General features: G+C 43.3%; 1 protein-coding gene across 3 annotated transcripts in view; it reads left to right on the plus strand.

Moving 5' to 3' along the window:
- LOC139545636 (3',5'-cyclic-AMP phosphodiesterase 4D-like) overlaps positions 1–24,899 on the plus strand; it is a 282,467-nt gene that overhangs the window by 213,008 nt on the left and 44,560 nt on the right. The window contains exon 1 of one of the 3 annotated variants that reach the window (XM_071353612.1): positions 15,465–16,207. The exons of the other annotated variants lie outside the window; for them this stretch is intronic. Within the exon in view, the coding sequence (XP_071209713.1) occupies positions 16,143–16,207 (65 nt within the window). The 5' untranslated portion in view covers positions 15,465–16,142. Of the gene's footprint in view, positions 1–15,464; positions 16,208–24,899 lie in introns of those variants that run through there. 3 annotated transcript variants of the gene reach the window in all.

Here is a 24,899-nt window from a genome sequence, read left to right on the forward strand (position 1 = left end):
GCCATTAGAAGGGTAAAATAGTCGACAAATAGTGGAATGAGAGCTCCACCAAAGCCTGCACTTTACTCCATGTTCTGGAAGACGGGTCCATTCAGAGGATTATTCAGGTTATTGGCTGCTCTAAAGCTCATAGCCAAAACACTTTCTTCCCATTAGTGCTAATTCTGCAGGGTTTTAGACCTTGTTATCCCCATTCACTCTCTCAAAGTAATCAGATGTGCATTATGATTATCAAAGCAGGTTTTTTCTATATACGTGTGTGTGTGTGTGTTTGTGTGTGCGTGCGTGCGTGCGTACATGCATGTGTGTGTGGTGTGTGTGCATGCATGTGTGCTTGCGGGAGTGTGTATGTGTGCAGGCGTGTGTCTGTAATGTAGGGTACCCGTCTCGGTACCATAACCAAGTCATAAGATAAACGTCAGTGTGTCGTTATATAGATATGGGTGGAGCTCAACCCGTCGATTGAGTGGGCTGACCATCTGTTCTTAGCAGCCTCACATCAACCTATTTATAACACTATGCACTGATAGTGACCGTGAATAAGGCCATCCATATGTATCATAAACTCATGTTGGGAGGCCTATTTATCGCTAACACAATCTATTCAACAAAGTGACTTTAGAATATTCGGATTCTTAGCTTGGCCTAATTCTATTGGATTGCTAGGCCTACTGCAGGTTACCATGAAAAAAGGGAACTTCCGCTTTAGAATTCCAATAGCACAGGATCAAATGAGTAAGGGCTCAGTTCAATTTGTAACGCTGAAGTTCATCGTTACAGCGTGATTGAAATGTAAAGGCGATGTTCCCACGTTAGTGGAGACTGAATTCACGGTGAATGCTGTATTTGTCAGCTCAATCAGAAATGACCTTTAAATTGAGATAGCGCAATCTGTAACGCTTCAGATATACAGATTGAATCGAGTCCCTAGTCCTACCAGATACAGTATGCCTATTTCAGCACTAGATGGCAGTAATGCTTAAAATGATCTGTAGGCTGAACTTTTATTATACTGTACCTATACATTTACATATAACTGAATGTAACTGCTGTACAGACCTTCTTAGTTTGAGCGTTTTGTTATCATTTCTTTAAATTGTTACGCCTTTCTTGTAGTGTTCTATGCAACAATGACGATATTACAGTTTAAAATAAAAATGATAAAGCCTTTAGCCTGTAGCTATGACCCAGGGGCGTGACTCAGGGCGTGACTCATACGCTCTCCTGAGCCAGTGGATTGTGCCTATACAACTCTGGTTCATTCACTGCAAAAGACTGACAAAGGGTTATGTAATGTGTATAGCATGGACAGCCAGCCAGTCAGGCAGCATGAAATCAGCCACACTACCTCTACTGTTAGAGGTGATGGGTTTGCCAGCTTCACACAGAGGTTCATCCTCTGATTGACTCCAGTACTATAGAAACATGGGATGCATCCCAAATAACACCCTACGGTATTCCCTACAGTATGTAGTGCACTACTTTTTACCAGGGCACATAGGGCTCTGGTCAACAGTAGTGCATTATACTGTATAGGTAATAGGGTGCCATTTGGGACAGAAGTATGATCCTGTCAACAGAGGATAGGTACATACTGCTGGATGGAGGGTGTATTTATACTACACCATGGCAGGGTGTATTTATACTACACCGTGGTGGGATGTATTTATTCTACACCGTGGGGGGATGTATTTATACTACACCATGGCAGGGTGTATTGATACTACACCGTGGTGGGATGTATTGATACTACACCGTGGGGGGTGTTTTCATACTACACCGTGGGGGGATGTATTTATACTATACCGTGGTGGGATGAATTTAAACTACACCGTGGGGGGACGTATTTATACTACACCGTGGTGGGATGTATTTATACTACACCGTGGGGGGGTGTTTTTATACTACACCGTGGGGGGATGTATTTATACTACACCGTGGGGGGACGTATTTATACTACACCGTGGGGGGTGTTTTCATACTACACCGTGGGGGGATGTATTTATACTACACCGTGGGGGGACGTATTTATACTACACCGTGGGGGATGTTTTCATACTACACCGTGGGGGGATGTATTTAAACTACACCATGGAGGGACGTATTTAAACTACACCGTGGGGGGACGTATTTATACTACACTGTGGCGGGATGTATTTATACTACACTGTGGTGGGATGTATTTATACTACACCGTGGGGGGACGTATTTATACTACACTGTGGCGGGAAATATTTATACTACACCGTGGTGCGATGTATTTATACTACACTATGGCAGGATGTATTTATACTACACCGTGGGGGGATGTATTTATACTACACTATGGCAGGATGTATTTATACTACACTGTGGTGGGATGTATTTATACTACACTGTGGTGGGATGTATTTATACTACACTGTGGTGGGATGTATTTATACTACACCGTGGGGGGACGTATTTATACTACACTGTGGCGGGAAATATTTATACTACACCGTGGTGCGATGTATTTATACTACACTATGGCGGGATGTATTTATACTACACTGTGGTGGGATGTATTTATACTACACCGTGGGGAGGTGTATTTATACTACACCATGGGGGATGTATTTATACTACACCGTGGGGGGATGTATTTATACTACACCGTGGTGGGATGTATTTATACTACACCGTGGGGGGATGTATTTATACTACACCGTGGGGGGGTGTATTTATACTACACTGTGGTGGGATGTATTTATACTACACCGTGGGGGGGTGTATTTATACTACACCGTGGGGGGATGTATTTATACTACACCGTGGGGGGATGTATTTATACTACACCGTGGTGGGATGTATTTATACTACACTATGGCGGGATGTATTTATACTACACTATGGCCGGATTTATCTAGTATAGTCCAATGGCGGCGAGCTTTACCCCACTCCAGCCGATGCTTGGCATTGCACATGGTGATCTGGAAACCCATTTCATGAAGCCCCCGAACAGCCTAGTGATGACATTGCTTCCAGATGCAGTTTGGAACTCGGTAGTGAGTGTTGCAAATGAGGATAGATGATTTTTACGCGCTACGCGCTTCAGCGGTCCCGTTCTGTGAGCTTGTGTGGCCTACCACTTCGCTACTGAGCCGTTGTTGCTCCTAGATGTTTCCACTTCACAATAACAGCACTTACAGTTGACCTGGGCAGCTCTAGCAGGGCAGAAATTTGACGAATTGACTTGTTGGAAAGGTGGCATCCTATGGCGGTGCCTCGTTGATAGTCACTGAGCTCTTCGGTAAGGTCATTCTACTGTCAATGTTTGTCTATGGAGATTGCATGGCTGTGTACTCTATTTTATACACCTGTGAGCAAAGGGTGTGGCTGAAATAACCGAATCCATACATTTTGTATATATATTGCAGGTTCACACAGGGTCCAAAAAGTGACCGGTAGAAGAGATAAGGCAAGTGTATTATCAATATACAGTACTTTGTTAACATTGCCCCCAGTTGAATCCTGTTGCATCCTGTTTTTGGGTGAATAGGCCTATTCCTTAGCTGACGTGTGTGGGTAATATCCTGCATACTGTTTGTTACATACGTACTCTACACACATTATCTTTGGGTCAGCATTGATTATGTAGAATTACAACTCATCGTGTAAGAGTGTGTGTGTGAGTATGTTTGGGATTGTGTGTGTGTGTGTTTATTTGAGAGTGTGGGAGAGTGTGACGTGCGGCCCACGGTGGCCTCAGGCCTGTCTCCTTTCTCTCACATAACAGAAAGCGCTTAATTTGTTCTCAAGCAGCAGAGGAAGCTAATAACCTCTCGAGTGGCCGGCTTCTCTTTTTCTCTCTCGCTCTTCTCTGGCATAACAAAAGACAATATCCTCTGATTGACGTCACTCTGTTGTCATTACATCCTAGACTGGTGTGTGTTCTAACGACACACAATTATGCCAGGGTGTGTGTGTACGTGCATGCACACGTGCTTGTTTGTGTGCATGTGTGTGTTGCTGTCATAGCCGGGCCTTATTACTAGCCAGGTCCTATTACGGGGCTGTTGTTGTGTCTGAGACGTGCATCATAAGAGTAAGAGCAGCACTTACCTATCCCAGTTAGACCTCTCTCTCTCTCTGACTGTGTGTGACTAGGTTATGAGGTAATTGGGTTTGTACAGCCGTCAGACATGTTGACCCAGTTCTGCCATGTGGTGAAAGCCTCCATGTTTGTTGTCAAAACTCCCTCACAAGCCCGGAGTCATACAGTTCCCACATTAACCACATTCTCTATCTGTTTGATAAGACATGTTGATTATAGACGTTGACTCCAGTTGAAGCGGTGTTTACAATTACCTCACACCGAATAAAATATGATCAATTTAGACTAAGTAACAATAGATGGTTAAGTTACAATTGATATGAAGTTGCAGAGATTAGACTTCATAGAATTCATGTTGTTACCTAGAATTTATTTTGTTGGCGCTATTACATGCAACACAGTATTTTCACAACATTGGAGAATGGTCTGTGGCTAGTGGGGTCTTGTAGCTTACCCTCTCTCACTCACACCCTCTCCCCTTTGACTCCCTCTCTTATGGCCGTCCTCTGTTCTTTTCCCACTTCCCTACTCCTCCTCTCATCAAATATTCCTTGTCTGCCACTCCTTCTTTTTCCTCCCTCCCTCTCTCTCTCTCTCTCTCGCTCCTCCATTATGCAAGTGGTTTTCACTTATTCAAATCAAATTTATTGATATAGCCCTTCTTACATCAGCTGATATCTCAAAGTGCTGTACAGAAACCCAGCCTAAAACCCCAAACAGCAAGCAATGCAGGTGTAGAAGCAAGGTGGCTAGGGAAAACTCCCTAGAAAGGCCAACACCTAGGAAGAAACCTAGAGAGGAACCAGGCTATGAGGGGTGGCCAGTCCTCTTCTGGCTGTGCCGGGTGGAGATTATAACAGAACATGGCCAAGATGTTCAAATGTTCATAAATGACCAGCATGGTCAAATAATAATAATCACAGTAGTTGTCGAGGGTGCAACAAGTCAGCACCTCAGGAGTAAGTGTCAGTTGGCTTTTCATAGCCAATCATTGAGAGTATCTCTACCGCGCCTGCTGTCTCTAGAGAGTTGAAAACAGCAGGTCTGGGACAGGTAGCACGTCCGGTGAACAGGTCAGGGTTCCATAGCCGCAGGCAGAACAGTTGAAACTGGAGCAGCAGCACGGCCAGGTGGACTGGGGACAGCAAGGAGTCATCATGCCAGGTAGTCATGAGGCATGGTCCTAGGGCTCAGGTCCTCTGAGAGAGACAGAGAAAGAAAGAAAGAAAGAGAGAATTAGAGAGAGCATACTTAAATTCACACAGGACACCGGATAAGACAGGAGAAATACTCCAGATATAACAGACTGACCCTGGCCCCCGACACATAAACTACTACAGCATAAATACTGGAGGCTGAGACAGGAGGGGTCAGGAGACATTGTGGCCCCATCCGATGATACCCCCGGACAGGGCCAAACAGGCAGGATATAACCCCACCCACTTTGCCAAAGCACAGCCCCCACACCACTAGAGGGATATCTTCAACCACCAACTTACCATCCTGAGACAAGACCGAGTATAGCCCACAAAGATCTCTACCACGGCACAACCCAAGGGGGGCGCCAACTCAGACAGGAAGACCACATCAGTGACTCAACCCACTCAAGTGACGCACACCTCCTATGGACGGCATGGAAGAGCACCAGTAAGCCAGTGACTCAGCCCCTGTAATAGGGTTAGAGGCAGAGAATCCCAGTGGAGAGAGGGGAACCGGCCAGGCAGAGACAGCAAGGGCGGTTCGTTGCTCCAGAGCCTTTGCTTTCACCTTCACACTCCTGGGCCAGACTACACTCAATCATAGGACCCACTGAAGAGATGAGTCTTCAGTAAAGACTTAAAGGTTGCGACCGAGTCTGCGTCTCTCACATGGGTAGGCAGACCATTCCATAAAAATGGAGCTCTATAGGAGAAAGTCCTGCCTCCAGCTGTTTACTTAGAAATTCTAGGGACAATTAGGAGGCCTGCTTCTTGTGACCGTAGCGTACGTGTAGGTATGTACGGCAGGACCAAATCGGAAAGATAGGTAAGAGAAAGCCCATGTAATGCTTTGTAGGTTAGCAGTAAAACCTTGAAATCAGCCCTTGCCTTAACATGAAGCCAGTGTAGGGAGGCTAGTGTAACAGTATAACTTTAGTACCGTCCCCTCGCCCCGACACGGGCGCGAACCAGGGACCCTCTGCACACATCGACAACAGTCACCCACGAAGCGTCGTTACCCATCGCTCCACAAAAGCCGCGGCCCTTGCAGAGCAAGGGGAAACCCTACTTAAGTCTCAGAGCAAGTGACGTAACTGATTGAAACGCTACTAGCGCGTACCCGCTAACTAGCTAGCCATTTCACATCCGTTACACTCACCCCCCTTTCAACCTCCTCCTTTTCCGCAGCAACCAGTGATCCGGGTCAACAGCATCAATGTAACAGTATAACTTTAAACCGTCCCCTCGCCCCGACACGGGCGCGAACCAGGGACCCTCTGCACACATCAACAACTGACACCCACTGAGCGTCGTTACCCATCGCTCCACAAAAGCCGCGGCCCTTGCAGAGCAAGGGGAAACCCTACTTAAGTCTCAGAGCAAGTGACGTAACTGATTGAAACGCTACTAGCGCGTACCCGCTAACTAGCTAGCCATTTCACATCCGTTACACTAGCACTGGAGTAATATGATCAAATCTTTCGGTTCTAGTCAGGATTCTAGCAGCCGTATTTAGCACTAACTGAAGTTTATTTAGTGCTTTATCCGGGTAGCCGGAAAGTAGAGCATTGCAGTAGTCTAACCTAGAAGTAACAAAAGCATGGATTCATTTTTCTGCATCATTTTTGGACAGAAAGTTTCTGATTTTTGCAATGTTACGTAGATGGAAAAAAGCTGTCCTTGAAACAGTCTTGATTTGTTTGTCAAAAGAGAGATCAGGATCCAGAGTAAGGCCGAGGTCCTTCACAGTTTCATTTGAGACGACTGTACAACCATCAAGATTAATTGTCAGATTCAACAAAAGATCTCTTTGTTTCTTGGGACCTAGAACAAGCATCTCTGTTTTGTCCGAGTTTAAAAGTAGAAAGTTTGCAGCCATCCACTTCCTTATGTCTGAAACACAGGCTTTTAGCGCAGGCAATTTTGGGGCTTCACCATGTTTCATTGAAATGTACAGCTGTGTGTCACACGCATAGCAGGGAAAGTTAACATTATGTTTTTGAATGACATCCCCAAGAGGTAAAATATATAGTGAAAACAATAGTGGTCCTAAAACGGAACCTTAAGGAACAAGGAATTTGTCAGAGGACGAACCATTCACAGAGACAAACTGATATCTTTCCGACAGATAAGATCTAAACCAGGCCAGAACTTGTCCTTGTAGACCAATTTGGGTTTCCAATCTCTCCAGAAGAATGTGGTGATCGATGGTATCAAAAGCAGCACTAAGGTCTAGGAGCACGAGGACAGATGCAGAGCCTCGGTCTGACGCCATTAAAAGGTCATTTACCACCTTCACAAGTGCAGTCTGAGTGCTATGATGGGGTCTAAAACCAGACTGAAGCGTTTAGTTTCCATTGTCTGTCTTCAGGAAGGCAGTGAGTTGCTGCGCAACAGCTTTTTCTAAAATCTTTGAGAGGAATGGAAGATTCGATATAGGCCGATAGTTTTTCATATTTTCTGGGTCAAGGTTTGGCTTTTTCAAGAGAGGCTTTATTACTGCCACTTTTAGTGAGTTTGGTACACATCCGGTGGATAGAGAGCCGTTTATTATGTTCAACATAGGAGGGCCAAGCACAGGAAGCAGCTCTTTCAGTAGTTTAGTTGGAATAGGATCCAGTATGCAGCTTGAGGGTTTAGAGGCCATGATTATTTTCATCATTGTGTTAAGAGATATAGTACTAAAACACTTGAGTGTCTCCCTTGATCCTAGGTCCTGGCAGAGTTGTGCAGACTCAGGACAACTGAGCTTTGGAGGAATACGCAGATTTAAAGAGGAGTCCGTAATTTGCTTTCTAATGATCATGATCTTTTCCTCAAAGAAGTTCATGAATTTATTACTGCTGAAGTGAAAGCCATCCTCTCTTGGGGAATGCTGCTTTTTAGTTAGCTTTGCGACAGTATCAAAAATACATTTTGGATTGTTCTTATTTTCCTCAATTAAGTTGGAAAAATAGGATGATCGAGCAGCAGTGAGGGCTCTTCGATACTGCACGGTACTGTCTTTCCAATCTAGTCGGAAGACTTCTAGTTTGGTGTGGCACCATTTCCGTTCCAATTTTCTGGAAGCTTGCTTCAGAGCTCGGGTATTTTCTGTATACCAGGGAGCTAGTTTCTTATGACAATTTTTTTTAGTTTTTAGGGGTGCAACTGCATCTAGGGTATTGCGCAAGGTTAAATTGATTTCCTCAGTTAGGTGGTTAACTGATTTTTGTCCTCTGACGTCATTGGGTAGGCAGAGGGAGTCTGGAAGGGTATCAAGGAATCTTTGGGTTGTCTGAGAATTTATAGCACGACTTTTGATTCTCTTTGGTGGGAGTCTGAGCAGATTATTTGTTGCAATTGCAAACGTAATAAAATGGTGGTCCGATAGTCCAGGATTATGAGGAAAAACATTAAGATCCACAACATTTATTTCATGGGACAAAACTAGGTCCAGAGTATGACTGTGGCAGTAAGTAGAACTTCTTGAAGTTGCTTAATTGACCCCCCATAATTTTGGATAGCAACTGTCACTAAACAGGCTCGAGTCCGACCATCCTCGGACAAGCTCACATTTCAAACACAAGGAAGCCGATGAGAGCAGTGGCAAACACTGAGTTTTCATCAACAAATAAATTGTTTAAATGGCTAAATAATTCATCAGTGCACAGGGGGTACTTACGACTGTCATTCCTGAAATGCATAGCCCGTTGGAGTATTTTTCAAATCCAAAATTATACTTTACTTCCATTGTTTGCTAGCTGCTTAGCTAGCTGCACTGCCACCATTGAAAACGCTGTTAATGCTAGCTAGTTAGCCACTTAATATAACTTGTTTTCTACAAATGTACAGTATGTTACCTAGCTAAGTTAGCTATATCATGAATATAACTCTCATCTGCTGTCCACACCAGGAAATGAGGATTTGAGAGCACTATTTAGCTCAAAAAGTGGATAGTAGCTTTGACTGCATGCTGGCACATTCAGAGCCATCCAGTGGTTAGTAGAGCTGGGAAGAAAAAACTATCACTTATCGCAGGCATTTTGCTGATATCGTTTATTACGATAAGTAGCTTATACTAGAGAAATGTGAAGTTTGAAATGAAATACCTTTGCTAATATGGATGATTGTTAATGGGGCAATTGATGGCTACAACCATCTAACTGTATGGCTCAGTTGGTAGAGCATGGCGCTCGATTCCTGGAGCCACCCATAAGTAGAATGTATGCACGTATGACTGTAAATCGCTTTGGATTAAAGTGTCGGCTGAATGGCATATACAGTGGATTCGAAAAGTATTCAGACCCCTTGACTTTTTCCATATTTTGTCACGTTACAGCCTTATTCTAAAATTGATTCAATTGTTGTTGTTTTTTCTCATCAATCTACACACAATATCCCATAATGTCAAAGCAAAAACAGGTTTTTAGTAATTGAAAAATCACATTTACATAAGTATTCAGACCCTTTACTCAGTACTTTGTTGAAACACCTTTGGCAGCAATTACAGCCTCAAGTCTTCTTGGGTATGACACTACAAGCTTGGCACAGCTTTATTTGCAGAGTTTCTCCCATTCTTCTCTGCAGATCCTCTCAAGCTCTGTCCAGCCCATCCATTATGTTATGTCCAGCCCACCCATTATCTCAGCCAATCAGGGCTAGCGCGAAGGTTCCTGACTTTTTCTGTGGCTAAACCAACTAGGCTCATAATTTAACAATTTTACTCGTATTTACAGATGGCATACACATTTGTTATTAAGGCGCATGAAAGTTCACATGTTCCCGAAAAACACATTTAGATTTAAAAAAAAGTTTATGTTCAAATGGCTCTCCTGTGAAGTCGTGACTCACGACATACGCCTAGTTTCTTGAAATGAGACACATTTTTTATATAAACTAGTAGTAGTTTAAAGGATAATTTCCAAAAACGGTGGTGCACATTGTTGCAGTGCCTTCAGAAAGTATTCATACACCTTAACTTATTCCACATGTTGTTGTGTTACAGCCTGAATTTAAAATGTATTAAATTGAGACACACAATATACCCATAATGTCATAGTGACATTTTGTTTTTAGAATTTTTTACAAATTAATAGAAAATGAAAAGCTGAAATGTATTGAGTCAGTAAGTATTCAACCCCGTTGTTATGGCAAGCCTAAATAAGTACACAAGTAAAACTGTGCCTCGATTCGGTCTTATGTAGCAAAATTAGAAATTGTGTTTTTTACATTGGATAAAAGTAGACACTCAGAGCTAGACAATTTTATAGCATACACTGCAGTTGAGGAACAATGGGAAAGTAATTCTGCTTTGAAAGTTGATAAACGTGTCACCCCGCTTTTGAGAAAATGGCCCTTAAATGTTAGCTAGGTAAACAATGAACCAGCATAATCTCAACTGACACTACTACCAATACAAACATTGTCAAAGCGGTAGTATAGCTGCAGGTAGCTAAAGCTAACAAACTAGGTTCAGTGTTAGCTAACTAACATTAGGCTATAACTAGCAATGCAAATGGTTTCTGATTCTGATAATATTACTACACAGATCATACACGTAACATTAGCTAGCGAGCCAGCAACCTAATGTTTGCTAGCTAACTTACAGTACTCTTTAACTTGCAATAAAAATGACTTTCTGACAAAATGTGAAACTTATATCTGAAATGTAACTAGACTCTTACCCGTATACATGGATGAACGCTTCACGGCAGACTGGAACCATTTAACTCTGTTTTGTTTGTAGCTACATTTTGTTTGGCCAGCGTTGTGTCAAGTCACTCCGGCATGTGCAGAAAGTAGCCCATCACTTAGCACCTGCTAAATTCAGGGCATCAATGTTGTTGAGAAAAGTAGCAAAACTTTTGTAGTTCTCAATGGCTACTTTTGTAGTTCTCGATTAGGCCCTAATTTCAATAATCACTGTCAGTCATGAATGAAAATTCTTCATGATATACAGGTGAAACATCCAAGCTGCATCTGCATGCCAACCATATAATCTTAATCAGTTTCATGGGAATATGCATGCAGATCTTATTGAATGATATAAGTAACTACTGTTTGAGCAAATTGTAGAGCAGATGGTGTTAACAAGCTACAGCCTACCTGTATTTTGTTTAAATCAAAACACATATTTAGCCTAACGGCACGTCTGCTGTTAAGTTATGGCCTCATGAGGGGAAAAAAGTGACTATTCAACACAATCATCCTAAAATCTCAAAAGAAATGAATAGGTGTTTTTGGTCTAACAGTAACGTTATACTATGCTATTATATTCGGTATGTTAGGCCTATGTAGAATATTAATTAATCGTTAACCTCTCTGGTACAAGTGGGGCGCTAGTGTCCCACCTCGACAACAGCCAGTGGAATTGCAGGGCGCCAAATTCAAAACAACAGAAATCCCATAATTAAAATTCCTCAAACATACAAGTATTATCCACCATTTTAAAGATAAACTTCTTGTAAATCCAACCACAGTGTCCGATTTCAAAAAGGCTTTACTGCGAAAGCACACCATGCGATTATGTTATGTCAGCACCTAGTCACAGAAAACCATACAGCCATTTTTCCAGCCAAAGAGAGGAGTCACAAAAAGCAGAAATAGAGATAAAATGAATCACTAACCTTTAATGATCTTCATCAGATGGCACTCATAGGACTTCATGTTACACAAAACATGTATGTTTTGTTCGATAAAGTTCATATTTATATCCAAAAATCTCAGTTTACATTGGCGCGTTATGGTCAGAAATGCATTGTCTCCAACAAGCATCCGGTGAAAGTGCAGAGAGCCACATCAAATTACAGAAATACTCATCATAAACATTGATAAACGATACAAGTGTTAAACATACAAATAAAGACAAACTTCTCCTTAATGCAACCGCTGTGTCAGATTTCAAAAAGGCTTTACGGAGAAAGCACACTTTGCGATTATGTTAGGTCAGCATCTAGCCACAGAAACCTATACAGCCATTTTCCAGCCAAGGAGAGTGTCACAAAAGTCAGAAATAGCATTAAAATGAATCACTTACCTTTGATGATCTTCATCTGGTGGCACTCCCAGGTCTCCATGTTAGACAATAAATGTTTGTTTTGTTCGATAATGTCCCTCTTTATGACCAAAAACCTCCTTTTTGTTTGCACGTTTTGTCCAGTAATCCGAATACTTAAAGTTTAAAAAAAAAAGTACAATAAAAGTTAGTAGAAACATGCCAAACGATGTTTAAAATGAATCCTCTGGATGTTTTTGTCATAAATAATCAATAATATTTCAACCGGACAAAAGCTTCGTCAATAGGAAAGGAGAAACAAGAAAGGCGCGTTCCCGATCAGGCGCATGGCTGATGAATGGAAATTTCCACTGGCCACTGATTGAAAGTGCTGTATCTCCCTCATTTTTCAGAGTAAAAGCCTGAAACAATGCCTAAAGACTGGCCACATGTAGAGGAAGCCATAGAGACCGTGAACTGGGTCCTAAGTCTTTGTATGGTGGATAGGCTTTCAATGGAAAAACAGCCTTTCAAAATAATAGTACTTCCTGGTTGGATTTTCCTCGGGTTTTCACCTGCCATATCAGTTCTGTTATACCCACAGACATTATTTTAATAGTTTTGGAAACTTTAGAGTGTTTTCTATCCAAATGTACTAATTATATGCATATCCTATCGTCTGGGCCTGAGTAGCAGGCAGTTTAATTTGGGCACGCTTTTCATCCAAAATTCCGAATGCTGCCCCCTACCCTAGTGAAGTTCAGTGATCTTGCAAGATATTTATTCAGCTTTGATCAGCTTTGCACTTTATTAAGTAGGTAGCATAAACATAACCACATGTAACATATGCATTTGCATTAGTATACGCATCAAAAGTCCTAATGCAAAGTTACACCTCACTTTTCTATTATTGGAGTTATTACATCAAACCTATCAGAATTTCGAAGAAAGCCGACGTCATGTCGGAAAATGTGTTTTTGTGGTGTGGTGTAATATGGAGGACCCGGAAGGTAGCCTTTTCCCTATAATGTAAAGTCCAACAGAAATAACTTCAAATTAAACCAAATCGTTTGCGCTCATGACTACTGGTTTCAATGTAATTTTCACCAAACTGAAAAGCAAATACTTTATGAATTTATTGTTACAAATCAACTTGCAATGTTATGTTGCTAGCCAACTAGCCTATTACCGTTAGCCCTACTAGCCTGATAACCTTAGCTCCTACCAGCCTGCTAATGTTACGTTAGCACTGAATGAGTCAGCCAGTTGCTATCAACACCCAGCTTACAGCTACATTAAAGTAAACCAAAGTTTTGGAAATACATAACACCATCTAATACAAATATCAAAGAATGTTAGCTATATGCAGTTATCTTCGCCACCAAGCTAGCCAGCTAGCCAGCTAACGTTAGCTATTTAGCCAACTAAAGTTAGCTATCAGGTTTAGTCAGCCTAGCCAACCAGCACAGTTACGGTCGGCAAGCAAGAGCCCAACTACCAGAGACCAGTTAGAACACAACTAACACATAACCGCAGATCAAAGAGCAGATACTTACAGATTGATGACTGGGGCCCACCCGAGGGTAAGATTCAGGGAAAATCCAGTAACTATAGCGAGAAAAATCCAAAATATATAGATTTCAGATGCTCATCAGCTAGTGCGCTATTACTAAGCTAAGGTGGAAAAAGTTAGTAAACTCCCATAGCCTACTTCACAGAGAACATGTCGAATGTTGACAAAACAAAAAGGAGAACAGACGAGGTACTAACATTACACAATTAGAGCACACTGGTTTGATTGTCTTTTTCGTTTTGAGCCCACAGCAAAAAGTCACCAGAGCCTGCAGTGCTATAGGGTTCCCACTAGATAACACGGCCACAAAGTCCGTGAAGAGCATGAGCTGTGACTAACATTAGCCAGCTTGGGCTTGCTACTGAGCTAGCATATGAAATCGGTAGCACAGAGTAGATCCTCCTTATGACCTTGAGAAATAGTGGATTGTGGGTAGTTTAGAAGATATCCGGAAATAAGTTCATAGATATGTAACAACCCAAAAACATAACTATGTTTGTACTTATAGGTAACCAGATTGTGACAACAACTAAGTTACTAATTCTTTGACCACACTCTGTTGTTACATTGGTGAGTAAAAACGTGTGCTTCCTACCCTTTAAACCATCCCCATTCTGAGAAGTGGCGGAGTTACGCTCCGGTTCACTCCGGCAACACTACAGCCCTGGTTACAATGCTCATATTATGACCTTTTTTTTGCTACTTTTTGTCCTTACACCTGTAATAAGTCACTGTGGATGAACTCAATTGTAATTCATTTACAGTGTAAACGTGCCACATGCCACTTTGCCACTATGCTACTTCTCCAGCATGTTGTGGATAATACAACACCACTGGCGTTGTTGTTAGGTTGCTGTGGCAGCAGTGTGATTGATGTTTGAGACAGCGCTGTACTGTGGGATAGATCCCCACCCCTGAAGGAGTTACAACCTCACCGACACTGCCCACCCCAACACCAGCCCCCCTCAGGCTGCAAGATAGTGATGGTCATTCCGAGTCTTTTCGGAAAACCGGCTAATTTGGCTCCGTTCGCGTAAAGGAGCCGACTCATTTGTCTCCCATACAGTAGTTCAAAATGCAAAATAATCTACCTAGAACCATGAAAAAATTGCAAATCTACAATGTCAAGCCCAAAAGGTAGACTACGATTATGTCATATCGTGAAATGCGCGTTCAAATACATTTTTACCTGGCCAACCATGAAAAAATCGGCATGGACCAGGTTGACACACTCTCTCCACTATTTATTGTTTCTGCAGTGAGTATTCACCCTCTTTAGATAATTATTTTGTCACTTGCAGAAAAACGTTGTTTTGAGCTTAAAAAGCAGTAGTCAGGGAGTCAAATGAACAGCTCTTTCACCGATGCGATTCGGTTCCTGACGTTCACCAAAAAGATCAGTTCAAAAAGAGCCATTGTTCGTGAACGACCCATCACTACTGCAGGAAGGAAAGAGAGAGGAAGAGGGAAGGAGGAAGAAATGATGAGGAGGAGAGCTTACACATGCGGCCAGGAAGAGAGAGAGAGAGTCTGAGAGAGGAGAGCTAGAGAGAGTAAAGTGTCAGAAGATAGAAAAGAGGGAAAGGAAAGAGAGGGGAAGGGCTTATACTTGCTGGCCAGGAATAGTCAGTTGGAAGAGGAGGAAGGAGAGGGAAGGAAGAAAAAGGAGGAGAACTTACACATGATGGTCACAACAAGAGAGGAAGAGAGAGGGAGAGCAAAGCAGGAGTGAGAGGAAGAGAGAGAGAAAGAAAGGGAGAGAGAGAGAGTAGAGAGAGAGAGAGAGAGAGAAGGAGAAAGAGGCTGATCCCACACACAGTGAAGTCTGAGAGAGAGGATTCCAGTAGTGAATAGTTTTAGTTGGGACTTCAGTTGTGTGTTCTGTGACTCATCTACCAGTCTCTGTCTCTGTCTTAATCACGCGCACTCAGGCTGGGGCACAGAAGCACTGAACACGACCACAACAGGCACATTACACAACCACTCCATTGGACCGCTCCACAGGATTACTACAGTTGGAAGAACAGGTTACTACAGTTGAAAGAACACGGTCTGAAAATAATCTTAGCAGAGCTTATTGAGATAACTATAGAATTGAAAAGTGACAGTGGTGGTTTGACCACAATCTGAACATAACAGTTTGATGGGACCTGGAGGGGAACAAGTGGTAAAAGTGGTTTGAACGCAACAGGAACACTTTCCTCTCTAGGGAGTTGTGGGTTCTGTGGTTTGGCAGGAACAGGACTGTGGGGGCTGTTATCTGGACAGGGTTGTAGCGTTTGGCAGATCCGAGGGGTGAGTGGGTGAGGAGTTCACACCATGACTATTGTTCTGAAGCCACGATCTCGCTCCACCAGCTCTCTACGGAACACGGAAGGAATCTGGTAAACAGACACAAACTTCTACCAACCCCCCGCTGTACTGTCTCTCTCTGTTTCTGTCTATATCTCTGTTTCTGTCTTCTCTTTCCCTCCTCTCTGTCTCACCTGCTTCTCTCTCTGTTGTCCTGCTACTTTCCTAACTTTCTCACTGACCCCATTTTCACTCCCCTACATTCTTACCAGCTGTTATTCCTCTTTTTTAGTTCTCTCTCTCTCTCTGTTCATCATCCTGTGTAAGGCTCTGTCATTCATTTCCATATCGTTTTCCTCTCCCTGCCTCTCCTGCTTTTCATCTCAATCCTCTCCGTCCCCCCTCTGCCTCCCTTTTCATACGGTCTACTGTGCTCTGGTTTCTCCTCCTTCCTCGGTCTCCTTCAGACTGTCAACCCCTGGCCTGTCTTTTCGTATTTGGTGTTTTGGTTTTGACTGTGGGTTACTTGGAAAGTAACTGTATGTGAGAGAGCTTTTTCTATCCATGCACTCTATTGTACTCTGTTAACTATACAACACACTTCATGGAAGAGCAGGCATCCAGCATGACTGTTTGTCTCTGTGCTGTCTAATTGTGTGTTACTATGTTTCCATCAGAACTCACTGTATCAAGCCCATGAAACAGCCGATACATTCTGTCTAATAAGGTCGTAAAGGCCTTATGTAAATCATAATCGACTCTGGAATGTGTGTCAGTCCCTTGCTGACGTCTCCCTCGCAGCGTTTCCATAGAACGCACCTCTGGGGGCTGCTCTCCCTGCCTTCCCCTCTCCTCAACCTACTGTCTCAACTTGTCCTTGGCTCTTTCTTTTTCTCATCCCTTCTGCGCTCGCATGTTCCCTGTGAGCGTAGATCTCTGTCGAACACTTGTTTGTTTCCACAGTGTTTTGCCGTGGTACTTCCATGCTGTACTTTAGCTTAGCAGTCCAGTCCAGCCCTGAACAAACACACAGCATGCTGGTTCCCTCCTCGACCCTGGCCTTTAGGTCACTCTGTTCTCACACAGTCTGCTAATTATCCACATAAGATCCCAGACTGGGAGAAGGCCTGTGTGAACCGTGCACCATCATTAAAGCCATTGGGAAGTCTTGACCTGTGAACCTGACCTGTTCACCGGACGTGGTACCTGTCCCAGACCTGCTGTTTTCAACTCTCTAGAGACTGCAGGAGCGGTAGAGATACTCTTAAAGATCGGCTATGAAAAGCCAACTGACATTTACTCCTGAGGTGCTGACTTGCTGCACCCTCGACAACTACTGTGATTATTATTATTTGACCATGCTGGTAATTTATGAACATTTGAACATCTTGGCCATGTTCTGTTCTAATCTCCACCCGGCACAGCCAGAAGAGGACTGGCCACCCCTCATAGCCTGGTTCCTCTCTAGGTTTCTTCCTAGGTTTTGGCCTTTCTAGGGAGTTTTTCCTAGCCACCGTGCTTCTACACCTGCATTGCTTGCTGTTTGGGGTTTTAGGCTGGGTTTCTGTACAGCACTTTGAGATATCAGCTGATGTAAGAAGGGCTATATAAATACATTTGATTTGATTTGATTCAAGCTGAATGAGGCTGCCACTGAAGGACAGTGTGATCAGATTAACATTATGATCAGATTAACATGTGGAAGGAGATCTCTTTCAGCCAGATGTCTGCCCTGAAAGTTCAACCTGGTGGAATTCTTCATGTCATCAATGTCAGTTAGTTAACCCTCAACTAGATAAACATAGCTTTGTCTAAAGCTGAGTACATGACCATAGCGAGGGAGAGGTGGAGGATGGAAAGGAGAGAAGAGAAGGAGGAAATGTTTGTGAATTGTTAACACTCTCCCCTTCACCTTCATTGATTGAGGGGGTGTGTGTGAGAGAGAGAGAGGTGCATTCCTCTGTTATCAGTAGAATAATGTAGAATCTCTCCTCTGCATGGCTGACTGCACAGCAGGTTCTAGCCCAAGGGAACTCTCCATTTTGTCTCCCTCTGTGACATCACAATAGCTTTCTTAAACTCCTGTCACATGTGAGGCGGGTTTCTGTCCCAAACCCGCCTCACATTTTACATGTCACATGCCACATGTATCTATGACATCACAATACTCCCTCATTCTGTCAACTCTTACATTAATTCATATTTCTGGCTGGTATGTTTATTTGTAAACTTTGGAGAATGCCCAAGAGAAAGACACACACCGCATCTCTCCTTATCCTGTCTCCTGTCTTACCTCAGAATTCAGAGCTTTTCCCATTCTGGCCTCCCTAATAGATAGGGGGGGGGGGGGGGTACGGCTTTCAACTTACTCATGAAAGTTGTAATAGTAGAATGCACAAGCTGCAATTTCGAAATTGGGTAGTGCATCATCAGTTTTCCTCTTGTCTTGTCAGCCAAGGTATACCTTAGAGAGCTATGTATAGCTTGTCAGAACTGTCCAGATCAACTAGCCCATGTCAGCAAGTACCTTTAAAACTGCTAAATGTTCTCTGGACCCCATGACGAAAGATGTAGAATTGCAGGAAATAACTTTAAATCTGCAAAAAGTGGCATGAACAGTGCTTGTGTCTATAGAAATAGATGTGTGCGTTTGCAGGCGTGCGGGGGTGTGCAGGATGTCCCCAAATGCTGGAAGGGGGGGCTGAGTGAAATGTTTGGGATCCCCTGATCTAGACCAAGCCCCTCTGCTGTTGTGGTTAGTGTTCTGATGAGTTCTGATTAACCTGCCGGGGAGATGTGCCAGGAATGAGTGTCAAGTGACGCAAAGATTCCCAATGGCTAGTTAGTTGGCTAGGTTTATATCCTAACTGTTATCTACAGTAATGTGCTTATTAGTCAATATATACCAATTTAGTCTGACAAGCTTTTTTCCTGTTAGAACATGTTTGCAACAGCAGTAGCTTATCCCAGTACTTTTCATGTGATCTGTTCTCATCTCTAGCTTCATTGAAAAGCTGGACTGGAAAGTTGGACTCGGTGGTGGAAAGTGGTCTCGGTGCTAAACATGGAGTGACCCTTTGGAAAGTGTGGACTTATAAGGTTCCAGTCGAGGTCTTCGAGTGTCAGAGTGATGCTCAACAGACTGGTTTGCTGGATGTTCCAGGCCTAAAACGCTTACCGTGACCTGTCCAGTAGGGACAGAGAATGATTGTAATCGGCCAATCAGAGCTTCTATCTTGCCCAGACCCTTTTTTACTCTTAGTTGCTATGTTGCTATGTGTTCTCCCACTCATTCATGAATAGCACGAATGCAGGTACGGTATGCTGGTTGTCATATGTATTACTATCAGTTATACGCTATGGTACAGTGTGTGACATCATGTGTAGGTGTTAATGACTGACTCATCTGCTCAGCATATGTTGGCCAGCTGGAGACTGACTGGCAAGATCTCTCTTAATGAGAACATGTTTGCAGTGTGCGTGTGTGTGTTTTGTACCTGATTCCAATTTATTTTACTAAATGTGCTGCTAGGGCGTTAGTGTGGGGAACAGATGGAGAACGTCATTTATGTGTGTGTGATAGCTACTTGGGAGAGTTGAGCGCTGTTTATAATAACTATATGAGGGTAGAGAGAGGGAGGGGGTACATAGACAGATAGAGTACAGAGAGGGGCCAGAGAGAGAGAGAGAGAGGGTGAAACAGAGAGAAGACAAACAGGAGAGATAAAGAGAAATAAGACAGAGAAAGCGATGGAAGCAGGGTACAGAGTAATGAGAACAATATGTTTTCTCTTTACCCGCTCATTACATGAGCCTATCAGAGGAGCTAAATGCCTTCTATGCTGGCTTCGAGGCAAGCAACATTGAACTATGTATGAGAGCACCAGCTGTTCCGGATGACTGTGTGATTACGTTCTCCATAGATTTTGTGTAAATTTTAGGTAAACATTCACAAAGCCGCAGGGCTAGGACGCATTCTTAGAGCATGCACTGATCAGCTGGCAAGTGTCAATACTGACATTTTCAACCTCTCCCTGACCCAGTCTGTAATACTTCTTACATGTTTCAAGCAGAACACCGAATTTGAAATTGTGTTATTTACATTGCATAAAAGTAGAAAATGCTGCAGTATCTCATACACTAAAGTTGAGGAACAATGGGAAAGTAATTCTGCTTTGAAAGTTGATCAACTTGTAACCTCACTTTTGAGAAAATGGCCCTTGAATGTTTTGGTACCTATTGGAGAGCTCCTCTTTGTCCACACCCACTCAGCATCATTCACACCCTCTTAAGCTTTAGCCCCACAAATCTCTTTAAAGATTCACATGAGATGCTATGTACTAAACAACCAAAGATTTCAAGACTAAGTGCTGGTTTATACAGGTGTGTTCGTAATTTAATCTGGAGTGCCAGAGTGTGCTCTGCCTGTTCGTAAATTCAGAGTGTTTCATTCTCAGAGCGTTCAGAGCGCACACTGGACACTCTGGCTGAAAAGTAGGGTTGATCCGAGCATTCTGCCCTAACAACAGCAGTCAAGCACCCAAGCTAACTGGCTAACGTTGGTTAGCTACTTCCAGACACAAATGAGAGAACAGCTCACTCTGACCATTTTACACACCCTAGCAGAGCTGGATAGGCTGTTTTTATGTTATCCAGAGCATTGGTGACTGCAACTGTGCTGCTGGCAACAATTTAATGACGCTTTTTTGCCAACTGTTTACTGACACCGGCTATATTCAACAGGTGTTGAGCGTTCGTAAATTTGTCAGTTATTCTTGCCTCTGGCACACTCAGACGAGAGTGCTCTGAAATCGGAGTGGATAGCCAGAGTGAATTTGCCAGCTACGTCTATCGACAGTCGAAGTGACATCGTAAACATTCTATTGAAATAGTTACTTGCATAGTGGAGTTTTTTGTTTAGACATGAAGCTAGCTATCTAAACAATGAACCATAATCCCAACTCATAATGTTACTACTCTGCAAGAATCTGCAGGCAGCTAACAAACCAGGTTTAATGTTAGCTAGTTAACATATAGCTAGGCTATAACTAGCAATGCAAATGGCTCTGAGATACAAATAATATTACTACACAGATCATGCACGTAACGTTAGATAGCTAGCTAGCCAGCTAACGTTAGCTAGCTAGCTAACAGTACACTTCAACTTGAAATGAAAATTTCTTTCTGTCTAAAATAATAATGTGTAATATCTGAAAATGTAGCTAGCTAGACTCTCTTACCCATATACATGGATGGACGCTTCTCCCTCTCTGTCACGGATGCCAGGGTTGCCCTTAGTTTGAAGATGTAATCCGTGAACAGGTGTTTTATACAAAAGCCTTCTGTGTGTTCTCTTTTTGACTCCGTCTGCATATTTTCAATCAAACGCCAGAATTTTCTCCATCTCCTTAGCTATCATACTCTAATTCCACTGATTTCAAAACTCGGTCCTCCAGAAAGTGAAGAGCAACACTTATGTAGTTCTACTACGTGATATATTTTTTAAAAAGCCGTGTTAGAAAGGATTACCTACACATGCTGACCAGCTCATATTATAGACAGAAGCGAGCTACATGGCAGACAAATACGAACTCATCTCTTGGCATGTCCAGCCCACTCATTATCTCAGCCAATCATGGCTAGCGGGAACGTTGCTGTCTTTTTCCATGGCTGAACCAACTAGGCTCGTAATTTAATACTTTTATTTGTATTTACAGATGGCATACCTGATTGTTATTATGGCACATAAAAGTTCACATGTTCCAGAATGCATTTCTGCCATAAAAATTAATTGTTATCAAATGGAGCTCCTGTGAAGTAGTGGCGCGCGACATACGCCTCGTTTCGGAAACGAGTCAGAAATGTCTATCGCCCCGTAGCACTCACATCTATAGCCATGAAATGCCTTGAAAGGCACCCACTCCAATTTGCATACCGCCCCAACAGATCCACAGGTGACGCTATCTCTATTGCACCGCACGCTGCCCTTTCCCACCTGGACAAGAGGAATACCTATGTGAGAATGCTGTTCATTGACTACAGCTCAGCGTTCAACACCATAGTGCTCTACAAGCTCATCACTAAGCTAAGGACCCTGGGACTGAACACCTCCTTCTACAACTGGATCCTAGACTTCCTGACAGGCCACTCCCAGGTGGTGAGGATAGGCAACAACATCCCTCAGGGGTGCGTGCTTAGTTCCCTCCTGTACTCCCTGTTCACCCATGACTGCGTGGCCGAGTATGACTCCAACATCATCATTAAGATTGCCGTCGACACGATGGTGGTAGGCCTGATCACCGACGACAATCAAACTATATTTGGAGGAGGTCAAAGACCTCAGTGTGGTGCCATGACAACAACCTCTCCCTCACCGTCAGCAAGACAAAGGAGCTGATCGTGGAGTACAGGAAACAGAAGGCTGAGGATGCCTCTTCCCCCTCAGGAGGCTGAAAAGATGTGGCATGGGCCCTCAGATCCTATATAATTGAGAGCAACTTGACTGGCTGCATCCACGCTTGGTATGACAACTGCTTGGCATCTGACCTCAAGGCGCTAAAGAGTGTAGTGCGTATGGCCCAGTACATCACTGGGGCTGAGCACTCTGTCATCCAGAACCTATATACTAGGCGGTGTCAGAGGAAGGCCCTAAAAATGGTGAAAGACTCCAGCCACCCAATTCATAGACTGTTCTCTCTGCTACCGCACGTCAAGTGGTACCGATGCATCAATTCTGGAAGCAACAGGACCCTAAACAGCTTCTACCCCCAAGTCATAAGACTGATAAATAGTTAGTTAAGTAGTTAACCCAGTAGCTACTTGGACAAACTACTTTTTGGACTCATCACCATTTATTATCTGTCACTTTACTCCTAGTTATATGTACATATCTACCTCAATAACCTCATACCCACCATGCACAACGACTTGGTACTGGTACCACGTGTATATAGCCAAGTCATTTTGTTTTATTATTACATGTTTTCTCTGTTTTCTTTCTCTCTGCGTTGTAGGGAAGGGGCCGTAAGTAAGCGTTTCACTGTTAGTCCACACCTGTTATTTACGAAGCATGTGACAAATAAAATTGTGTAAAACTCGCACATTTTACATCCAAAGGTCAGAGTAGTTAGAACCTGCCTGCTCAGTGCCTCTCTGCATCACAAGTCCTGCCTGCTCAGCCTCTCAGGCCCTGCCTCTAAGGCCCTTCCTCTCTGCCTCCCAGGCCCCGGCTCTTAGGCCCTGCCACTTAGCATATCTCGCTCTCTGCTTCTCAGACCCTGCCTCTCTTCCTCTAATGGAGAAAACACATCACACTGAATTACGGTCTACCGTTCGTCTGCTGTTCGTTCGCCGTTCGTTCTCTTGCTGACTGTGCAGCATCTGACTGCCAAAATGTTTGGCTGTTTCTACATGTAGAATCGGTTTGCTCTCAGTTTGCAAATAACAGCCAGCATTTTGTTCAGACGTGCTAAGTACTCTCTGCCTGGAAACTCTACCGGTATGTCCGTGCCTTAAGGGCTCTCTGTCTCTCAGGCTCTGCTTCTCTGCCTTCGAGGCCCTGCTTCTCAGCCTCTGTCTTTCTGTGTCTCACACCTTGCCTCTCTGCCTCTCAGCCTCCTAGGCCCTGCCTGCTCGGACAGCTGGGCCAACACTGGGCTGAGGAGATAATATACTGGTAACCACATGATTACTTATGATTTAAAAAAATATGGAATGTCATGTGTTCTTTAGGCGTTCTTGAGCAGAGCACAGCCTAAGATGCTTCCCAGGTGCTGGATTGAGTAAACATTTCAAGGAAGGCAAAGTTTCGACATGCAATGAGTCTTATTGGTTGGTATGTCCTTTGTGATTGCAAATGATAATGCCAGAACATAATTCCTGCTTGTAGGAATGCATGTAACCTATTAATCGTCCCCCACGATGAAATCGGGGATGGGGCCTGTGGATCTGTCTCCGTCCATCCGTCCATCGGTCCTTCCGTTCAAAAGTTAGTCACACACGATATCTCAGACAGCATTGATGACGAATGATGTGAATGATGCGTCTTGCCATAGAGATCCATCATTTACAAAATGACACTGATTGGCCAGATGGTGGATGTTAAACGTTCACGTGGGCGTGGTCTGGAACATAAATGCATATAAATCAGTCAAGGGGAGGTGTGTATGGGGTGTGTCACACTGTTGCATCAGTTGACATTGTTAGCATATTTCATAAGTTGCCCTAGTGGGAAAATTGAGGATTTACCCGCATGAGTTCCCGGTGTTTACCAAAATGGGTTACATCTGGGTCAAGGGCGGGTGTGTAGTGTAGTGTGACCTACCTGTGCAATAGGTAGGCTGTAAATGTGTCTTTTCAATTGGGCTGTCACCTGGGACCAAACTGGGTTTGTTCTCAGTCTCCATGCAGGCCCCAGATGTTGCTGCCCAAGCAAGCTTTCTTAAGAGATGACAAAAGCATATTTCTTTATAAAAGAAATTCATGTTTATTTATAGCACATGCTCAGATCAAATGCAATTCAGGAAATCTGATTAAAGAGATAGTTCAATCAAATTACGAATGTACACATTGATTTCCTCACCCTGTATAATATATATATATATTTTGTACCTTTATTTGACTAGGCAATTCAGTTAAGAACGGGTTAAAAATGTTATTTTACGTTCCGCATGCAGCCTAGGCTAAAACAACTATAGCTTTCCAGCTCCATAGCAAGATGCTCTATCCGCACTGATTGGTGAAGTAATTGAATGTCGAGCTAATGTAAAAAAAAGATATATATAT

The sequence above is a fragment of the Salvelinus alpinus genome, chromosome 19 (assembly GCF_045679555.1).
Source record: "Salvelinus alpinus chromosome 19, SLU_Salpinus.1, whole genome shotgun sequence".
Classification (NCBI taxonomy): domain Eukaryota; kingdom Metazoa; phylum Chordata; class Actinopteri; order Salmoniformes; family Salmonidae; genus Salvelinus; species Salvelinus alpinus.